General features: G+C 41.9%; 2 protein-coding genes across 2 annotated transcripts in view; both read left to right on the top strand.

The window, feature by feature from the left end:
* LOC308311998 (tensin-1-like) overlaps positions 1 to 187 on the top strand; it is a 36174-nt gene extending 35987 nt beyond the window's left edge. The window contains exon 19 of the mRNA XM_080758842.1: positions 1 to 187. This exon is cut by the window's left edge and continues 4261 nt beyond it. The gene's annotated coding sequence lies outside the window, so the exon portion shown is untranslated.
* A 1963-nt stretch (positions 188 to 2150) lies between these two features.
* On the top strand, positions 2151 to 7969 carry LOC308311856 (serine/threonine-protein kinase 11-interacting protein-like; the record flags this gene model as incomplete). Its single annotated transcript, XM_080758630.1, has 4 exons — positions 2151 to 2226; positions 5829 to 6049; positions 6815 to 6925; positions 7811 to 7969. The coding sequence occupies 4 exons, from the start codon at positions 2151 to 2153 to the stop codon at positions 7967 to 7969; spliced, it is 567 nt and encodes a 188-aa protein (XP_080614756.1).
* Between the last annotated feature and the right edge of the window lie 2265 nt (positions 7970 to 10234).

Below are 10234 nucleotides of genomic sequence, written 5' to 3'. Positions count from 1 at the left end.
AAAAGACGAGATTGCTGTGACTTGTATGTACAGATGGGACTTGTTGTATGAATGTGCTACAATGGCTGTACAGAAGGGTCCCAGGTTTCTTTGCGCTTATCATTTATATTATATTGTTATGGCTTACCTGTTCCTAAGGAGAGAAAAAAAACATTAAAGCAATACAAATCAGTTAAGGTAAGTTATATACACTTGTGTTTTCGTTTTTTCTTGGGGGGGGGGGGGGGGGGTGGAGTGGAAATGGAACTAAGGGCCTTTGAGGTAGTCGCATGAACAGTCATGAAAGGTGAATTATTTCGAGAGAAAAAAAGTACTCCATATTGTTAATATGGATTTGAATGTATGTACCTTCCTTCTGATGTAAATCGCTGAGCGATTGAACACTGTGGGCTTGATTTAATGGCAGCTGGTGTCACAGCCTTCAGATGGACAGGCAGGATCTCACCCTGCAGATCTCAAAGGCGTCTGTGAGAGTGTCGAGCGGCCAAGGCAACAAATGAATAGAGACCAGTCCAGGGGACCTTCAATAAGGCTTTACTTCTCAATCACTTTGACATGTCATATGCATCACAACCTGTCATATCTGAGGTTACAGACAACTGACTGCTTCTTATAGGGCAGTCCATTACCTGGTTAGCCCATACCATTCCCCATGGGTAACCATAACCATATTCCACATTCTTAGAATCACACAATGCCATTTTATATAAACTTACTCCCTGTATATGCACCCTCAATACCCATTTACAATTAGTAGTTAGCATAGAGTATATACACAACACATACAGGATTACATTCATTGTAGTCCATCCCAATCCCCCCTGCTATCCATTTCCCACTTGGTCCCTCCCGGAACTATAAGAGGGGTGCCTATACCCGGAGGGAACTCATTTGCCCGAACACCACCCTGAGAGGAGGATGAGAGTAAACAGGTAAGTTTAGACATCAGAGATTGTGTCCTTATTTACATTATACATTATACATAGAATTGTGTTAGCATCTGCATTAGGTATAGTGACGGCGTCCGCCGTCACAGCGTCGTTTCTCATTGCTGGAAAGTTCTGCCTGGAATGTCTCTCAAACTCCCTCTCGGCCATGGACTGACACCTTCGCCTTTGTAACGGCCGGGCCTGGTCCGACAAAACATATAGACCTCCAAACCATTTCAGTGAATGAGTGACAGACAGAGTATGCTATGATGGATTGATTGTGAAGAGAAGATGGTATACCTACAAGTTACACCTGGCAAACCTTGTTAAACTAATTAGATACACATCAAATTGCATCTTACAATATATGAACGGCAACAATATCACAAGCACCAACAGAAATTACACATTAATGCACTTCAAATCAAACTTTACTTGGCTAGAGTAGACTCATTTAACATGACAGTATGGTCCGTAGCCCTACTGAGGGACCAGAGCAATAGTATAATTATTTGTTTTTATACAATATTGCGGTAATGCACACTTTGAGTTTGGGTCGACTCGTCACCTTCTCCAACTCCATTTCCTGGGATAACTTCAACTTCAAGAAAGTGTGTTTTTTTCAGCTCATTAGCAGTTATTGAGAAGTTATTATTGATTACGGTTGTAGGCTTAAGTAATGATAAGTTAGTAGGCCTACTCTTTATTTTCTACAATAGTTTGATCCATTTAATACTTTTATAGGCTTATTTAGTTATTTTGATTTTTTTTGTAGGCTATGTAGGACACTGTAGTTGCTGTTATTTGTTTTGTATAAGACCTTATACCCGAGGGTTATGTTGTTAATGTTATTGTCATTTTATTTGTTTGTATTGCTGGCCGGATATCACAGCAATTAACCCCCCCACACACACAAAGATGCCACAGGCACTTCAATTGAAATGTGTTGGCTGTAATACAGCCTTTTACAAAGGGTTCCGGCGGAGGCTATAGAAAAGTGAAGGTTTTAACTGTAACAACCCTGGCCCGCCTCACAAAAATAAGTAGTCCGTGTTGTTAGAAATTTACCAACGGGGTTTGAACAGGCAAATTTACAACGTTAGGACCCAAAGTCAGATGACTAGTCCACTAGCACTAGACGGCTCTGTATTGTTTATTTGAACTGTGACGTCAGCCACTTCCGTGTTCTAAGAAAGTTTGGCATCACACCGGAAGGAAGTGATGCGGCGCAGACGCAATGAGGTGTTTGTTTGGAAGTTCCACGTCATTCTTCCGGGCGGTCGTCTGCAGGCAGAAGGTAAATAAGTAAATGTTATTTAATACTTAACGCTGTTGTTGTTTTTGTTCAAACGTGTTATCGCCTGTGAAGTTACTTGTTATGATGTTTATATATATGATGTTACTACAAAAACTGATTGTACATTGTTCCAGTAGCTGAATGGTATTTGACCACGGCTTGTAAACAACTGTGCCCGAGTTCCGAGTGTTTTTCCTTCTTACCAAAAAAAACAAAACTGTTTTTGCATCTATAGTCGAGGTCCATTATTCATTCAGTATTTGAGCCACGGACCACCATGTTACATTTATAGACTCACAATAGTGGTCAGTGGCTCAGATACTGAATGGACCTCGACTAGATGCAAAAACAATTTTGTTTTGAAAAAAGAGAACACACGGGGAGTAGAACCCGGGCCTTAATGTTTACTAACCATCGACAGTACCCCCAATCAAAGGATCAAAAGTAGCAATCTTCTACATTCTCTAATTGTGTAGTTTTTTGGAAATTAAGCAGATGCTTAACAACAATTGTACTATTGAGAGTGTAAAGATCTACTATTGGGGTCCATTTGGTTACCTAAATTAAATTGCTCTGTATTGTGACAGTAATCATTGCTATAGAGTATAGAGTGTGTGTTCAGTAACAGTGTTAAATAGCTCTATAGTGTGACAGTAATCATTGCTATAGTGTGTGTTCAGTAACAGTGTTAAATAGCTCTATAGTGTGACAGTAATCATTGCTATAGTGTGTTCAGTAACAGTGTTAAATAGCTCTATAGTGTGACAGTAATCATTGCTATAGTGTTTGTTCAGTAACGGAGGTCTCCCAGTCTCTCCAGCTTTTTGTTGAACAGAAAAAGCATTTTCTGAAACTGGAATTTTATCCAATCAGGAACGCAGTCAGGATACAGATTAAACAAGTGGAATTGTAATGTAACAGACAAAATTAGAACTGGAACATTAAGCTCATAAATAGCTACTTTCTCCTGATTGGCTGAAAATGTGTCACCTACCTGATTTTTTTTAATTTAAATATCGTCACCTTATTAAACTAATTGCCTAAGTCATTTTCTCAAGGTTTTCAGGAAACACAAAACTGTGCCAAATGTAGAATATATTATATTTCTTAATTATTTAAATTCCAAAAAATATGACTATTGACATACAACTAAAGGTGTATGTCAATCATGTAACATGCAAGGATAAAATGACTTGGGCCAATAGCTGAACATGCCATTTTAACTTAGGCAATTATAAACGTTATTTAGGCCAAATTACTTCTGCAGTAAGTGACTTAGGCAAAATGTTTTATTCCAATTATTTTTAATAGACCATGGTTTAGGGTCAGCCACAGAGTGTTTAAAATAATATCAGAGCACAAAGACATTTGACACTGAAGGGGAGTGAATGGGAGTGAATGCGACTGAATGGGATGTACTGTTACTATGGGACTGAATGGGAGGTACTGTTACTATGGGACTGAATGGGAGGTACTGTTACTATGGGACTGAATGGGAGGTACTGTTACTATGGGACTGAATGGGAGGTACTGTTACTATGGGACTGAATGGGATGTACTGTTACTATGGGACTGAATGGGAGGTACTGTTACTATGGGACTGAATGGGAGGTACTGTTACTATGGGACTGAATGGGAGGTACTGTTACTATGGGACTGAATGGGAGGTACTGTTACTATGGGACTGAATGGGATGTACTGTTACTATGGGACTGAATGGGAGGTACTGTTACTATGGGACTGAATGGGAGGTACTGTTACTATGGGACTGAATGGGATGTACTGTTACTATGGGACTGATACTATGGGACTGAATGGGAGGTACTGTTACTATGGGACTGAATGGGAGGTACTGTTACTATGGGACTGATACTATGGGACTGAATGGGAGTTCATAGTTTGGAAATAGTTTTGGGGGGATATTTTGCTGGCTTTTCAGAGTAAAATCTCCCTCATCTGCTTGGTGCGTCCCCGGCTTTTAATGTGTTTTAATAACCATTTAAACTCTACTTTGTGGACTATGTTCCACAAGGTCTGTACTAGGCCCCCTCCATTTTCCCTCTACACCACCACCAAGAAACAAGGCTTGAATGTTCACTGTCACCAAATTATGAACATTATGGAACATTAAGCTCATAAATAGCTACTTGCTCCTGATTGGCAGAAATTTTGTCACCTACCTGATTTAAAAAAAAAAACGTTTCTATTTATTAAAGAGCTGGAGAGACAGGAATATTCCTGTTACTATTTAGCAATGATTAGAGTCTATAGCAATGATTACTGTCACAATAGGCCTATAGTTATTTAACACTTACTGGACACACACTCAATAGCAATGATCACTGCCACAATGTCTGAGTGGCATGAGGCGTTGGAGTAGCAGCCTCTCATAAAGCTTGATGCAGAGGAGTGAAATGGGTCGGTAGCTCTTTGGGGATGATGGGTCTTTGCCAGGTTTGGGGATTGCAACCACTTTGGCCTTTTTCCAGACAGAAGGGATGGTTTTCTGTGCCATGCATGTGTTCAGCATCCCCACAAGCCAGGTCTTTGCGTTAGGTCCCAGGTGCTGCAGTTTTGAGTTCTTCTAGGTCGAAGGGTTTGGTTTGAGGGCTGGCTGATTGTGGTTGGTCTGATACCACTGTGCGATGGTGTTACTGCTGCCATGTCATGGTGATTTTATTTCTGTATTTTGTCCTCTTGGGGGCGCTCTAAGTGTGTTCAATATGTTGTGGGTTTCCCATTGTGTGTCTTGGTTGCATCTGTGTTTGGGTAATTAAGCTTGTTGGTTACACCCGTTTGTGAGTGAGAGCGGGCAGAAGTCTCATTACATTGAAGGAGAGTGCACTGTGCAGATCACTGAGAGAGAGAGCTCTGTGCAGAAGGAAGAAAGCAAAGTAGACCAAAATAAGTAAAGTAAACTAAGAGAAGTGAAGTGAACGAAGTAAAGTGAACTGTAAAATGTAAAGCAGAAGAAAGTTAAGTTAAGTACAAGAAATGAAGTAAACTAAAATAGAGAAAAGAAGAGAAAAGACTGAAGGATCCAAGTCGACCCCCCCCCCCCCCATTCATGTGCAAGCAGGCAAAGTGGTCAGTATTGTATTTGTTTGTGAAGGTGTATGTATTATCTGAATGTAACAATATGTCCTAAGTAAATGTTTTGTGTCTTTTGTTTTGTACGTCAGTTCTACGGTGTTTTACAGCACAGTGGTGTTAATAAACAGCAGTAAAAAAGAACTCCGAGTCTCGTGCGATGGATGGGCGGCACAGTAGAACACTACACTACGATGGTGAAGGCTCCTTGACGTCGACAGAACACCTAGAAGACAAAGCTACACAGCACACGCTGTGAACGAGGAGGTACTGTTTGGACTGGTTGCGATTAGTACAAGCCAAGTGAACAGTGCTAAACAAGCAAGCTCGTTGAAGAAATTAGCACAAGGGTTCACTGCCTTTTAAGTTTCTATCGCACCAAAGTTGAGTCTGTGTATCTCCTTAAAGCAACAGTGCAGACACAAAACGGGGTTAGGCACGACATTTTGACCTTCTCTTATCTGCCTCGTTCTCTCCCTTTTCTCCACAACTCCGCCCACGTTCTCTCTTAGTGGACCTGTGTCACCCCCTGCTGGTCGGGGTGTTAACAGAGGTGGATGGCGGCGGGGGGAAGCTGCACGGCGGCGGTGGCGGCGGCAGGAGAGAGGTGTTTCTACGGGTCAAGCAGGGCCTCCTGCTGGAGGTGGACATGCAGTGCGGACTGGAGAGGAGCCGTCTGGAGCTGAGCAGCCTGGTCCGTGTGGAGCCGTCGCAGGCTGCCTGGACGCATGCGGTGAGTGAAGGCCAACACACACCGGGTGCGCAGTGACGCGGCACAGGCGCGGTAACGCCTGGAAAATAGAACTGGTTTCTATCGAAGCGTCAGGCGAGGCGTCAGCGTGCGTCGGACGCCGCCGGTGTGGGATAGATTCATTGAAAATAACGGAGGCGGCTGTTTTGACGCGCGGCGTTCGCAGACGGTGTGTGAAGCCCTTGAGAGAGAGAGGGAGGGAGGGAGCTGTCACAGGCTGCCTGGATGCATGGGGTGAGTGAGTGAGAGTTTTTGTATCATTGTTGTCATGGTCGTACCTTTTGTTGTAGTTACGTGATAATGGCAAAAGACATGATTACATTTTGATCACGTCACCACAACAAAACAGTATGTTATGATCTGGTAACCCCGGTTCTTTGACTATACGGTACCGAATATGCATTCTTTTGCCACTATTCGGCCAAATCATTTCGGTGGCCGAATATTCGGTGCATCACCTATTTTTTGCCATACTGTCGATGTTGAGACTAGTGAGGACCTAGTGGACACTTTTTCATGATTGGCTGCCTCTATTGCGCCTCTAAGCCAATGGGAGATAAAACCCATAGTCTGAACTCTGCAACGTGAAGCTGTATCCTCTAAGCCAATGGGAGATAAAATTCATTGTGAGCTTGCTGCACTTGGCAGTTATGACGTGAGTCATTTTTGTTTACTGTTCTTTGTCCCTCTCTCTGTCGTGTCTCTATCTGTCTTTCTTCTCTTGCTTTGTCTGTCTGTCTCTCTCAGGGTGAAGAGAAGATGCTTCCAGTGGTTCATCTCCAGTTTGACTACATCAGCCGAGAGAAGAGGGGGAGGAGCTATGTTATGCTGGACGACGACCCACAGCAAGCACTGCAGGTGCGCACACACTCGCATGCACGAACGCTCGCACACGCGGGCACATGTACACCCTGGTGCAGTTCCCAAACTTTTTAGCCCCTGACCCAAAACAGAAAACTTTTATATTATAACAATAATTAAAAACCAAATGTAGGAAACAAAAATAAATAAAGGGACCTATAAAAAATGTGTCCCGTGACCCACAAGTGGGTCCCGACCCACTGTTTGCGGAAAACGGTGCCCTGGTGAAGTCGCCACCTCTGACTCTGTCTGTACCGTACCAGTCTGTTCTTGCAAACCAGACCTACCAATCCTTAATTTGCCTAATCCCCGCCGCTGCTTTCACGTCGTTATACCAACTATGTGGCAGGTCCTAGCCGAACCCATCATGCCATCATGACTCATGACCTGAGGTGAAGCCTGTCAAGAAGGATGACAGAGTATTATTATTATTGTTAGCGTTCAGTTTAATACGCACATTGTTGATATGCGTGGGTCGAACAAGCCCGAGTGCTTCAGGTCAACTTTGCTTTGTCATAACCCGTTCACATGAAAAGGAATGGGAAAAATACAGTTGTATCAAGGTATCTTCTGGAATTGTACATTTAGGCGAGCTTGAGAAAATGATCACATACTGGACAATACATACATAAATATGCTATTTGTAACATCGCCTTAAATAAATTGGTCTGTTCCCTTTTTTACTTTCTTTATATGATGATTTATATTGATGATTCTGGTGGTCCTTGACATGAAATAGTTTGAGAACCACTGAGTCATAGAAACATGTTTTTCAGAGAACTGTTTTAGAAGACATTTTAGGTCTTAATGGTTAAGCAACTCAGTCACGCAACGAGTCACAAAATCACAAGCCCGGTCTTCCCACTCCATTGTGGACACTAGGCTCTGGTCGATGTGCTGCGCCCCCTGGTGGAGGAAAAGAGGCAGCTGCCCGGGTGCCAGCTCCATCTGCAGTGCCTCCGCTGCAGGTCGGAGTTCACGCTCCAGGGAGAGGCCTCTGAAGAGGTGAGCGGCCGCCGACTGTCCATGTCCTTCCATTAAAACTGTGACCAAAAATGTGCCGCCGACTACTAATGTTTTTACACAGACGAAAATGAAATAAAATCCAAGCCAGAGATGACTAAAACCTAAGACTGAATCTATTGCCAATTTCGTCAACAAATAAAAAAACGAGACTTAAAATGTTTGTGAGAGACTGGTGGAGAAGAGATCCAGTAGAATTAAAAGACCTGGCTGCTTGGTTGCATGCTGAAAATAGAGACTGGTGGAGAAGAGATCCAGTAGAATTAACCCATTCTGACCGGGCACCCATTTTGGTGTTAGCATCATGTTATGCTTTACCTATTGAAAAATAGCAGATCTACAAGCTCATATCGCGCCACCGAGTGGCGCGATACGAGCTTGTAGGTCTGCTATTTTTTAAAAATTCGAAGAACGACTGACATTTTTAGAATCTGATCTCAGGTCAGAATGGGTTCATCAGACCAGTGTGTGTCCAGTGGAAACCTCGTATGAATCTGATCTCAGGTCAGAATGGGTTAAAAGACCTGGCTGCTTGGTTGCATGCTGAAAATAGCCGATCTACAAGCTGCGACGCCACGATGCATTGTGAGCTTGTCGATCGGATATTTTCAAGTTTGCCATTAGGACGCTATCAAGGCCCTCCATAATACATTTATATTATGTATTACATTAATACATTAGGACGCCATCAAGGCCCTCCATAATACATTTATATTATGTATTACATTAATACATTAGGACGCCATCAAGGCCCTCCATAATACATTTATATTATGTATTACATTAATACATTAGGACGCCATCAAGGCCCTCCATAATACATTTATATTATGTATTACATTAATACATTAGGACGCCATCAAGGCCCTCCATAATACATTTATATTATGTATTACATTAATACATTAGGACGCCATCAAGGCCCTCCATAATACATTTATATTATGTATTACATTAATACATTAGGACGCCATCAAGGCCCTCCAGAATACATTTATATTATGTATTACATTAATACATTAGGACGCCATCAAGGCCCTCCAGAATACATTTATATTATGTATTACATTAATACATTAGGACGCCATCAAGGCCCTCCAGAATACATTTATATTATGTATTACATTAATACATTAGGACGCCATCAAGGCCCTCCATAATACATTTATATTATGTATTACATTAATACATTAGGACGCCATCAAGGCCCTCCATAATACATTTATATTATGTATTACATTAATACATTAGGACGCCATCAAGGCCCTCCATAATACATTTATATTATGTATTACATTAATACATTAGGACGCCATCAAGGCCCTCCAGAATACATTTATATTATGTATTACATTAATACATTAGGACGCCATCAAGGCCCTCCATAATACATTTATATTATGTATTACATTAATACATTAGGACGCCATCAAGGCCCTCCATAATACATTTATATTATGTATTACATTAATACATTAGGACGCCATCAAGGCCCTCCATAATACATTTATATTATGTATTACATTAATACATTAGGACGCCATCAAGGCCCTCCATAATACATTTATATTATGTATTACATTAATACATTAGGACGCCATCAAGGCCCTCCAGAATACATTTATATTATGTATTACATTAATACATTAGGACGCCATCAAGGCCCTCCATAATACATTTATATTATGTATTACATTAATACATTAGGACGCCATCAAGGCCCTCCATAATACATTTATATTATGTATTACATTAATACATTAGGACGCCATCAAGGCCCTCCATAATACATTTTAGTTGACTAAATCAACTGTATAGATTTTGTCTACTAAAATGTTAGGATATTTAGTCGACTGAAACATTTCAGATGACTAAACTATGACTAAGACTGAATTAAATTGTATTCGAAAGTAAACTAAAATCATAAATCGAAATGTTGCTGTCCAAATCCACACTAGGCGAGCGGAGGCCGAGCTCAGAGGAGAGGGTCTCTTGGACTACCAGAGGGGCTGTCAGAAGAGCTGCACAGTGAGGCTGCTGGGATGATGTGGGACCAGCAGGGACACCATGGCAAAGGTCAGAGCAGTATTTTAGGCGGTTGACCCTGCCACCCAACTAGGGTCGTGGGGTCAACAGTTCCACCAGTTCCACCAGAGTGCTCCAGACTTCCCTCTCCTCCAGAGCAACACCTGTTACTTAAGACACGCAAAATACAGCCCTTTATCCCTCTATCTGGTCCTTTGTCTGCCCCGGGGTCTCCTCCCAGTGGGACGTGCATCGAGG

This window comes from Protomyctophum bolini (genome assembly GCF_963924005.1).
Source record: "Protomyctophum bolini genome assembly, chromosome: 24".
Classification (NCBI taxonomy): Eukaryota; Metazoa; Chordata; class Actinopteri; order Myctophiformes; family Myctophidae; genus Protomyctophum; species Protomyctophum bolini.
Note: the sequence above shows the minus strand (reverse complement) of the source record. Positions and strands in the feature narration are given on the sequence as shown.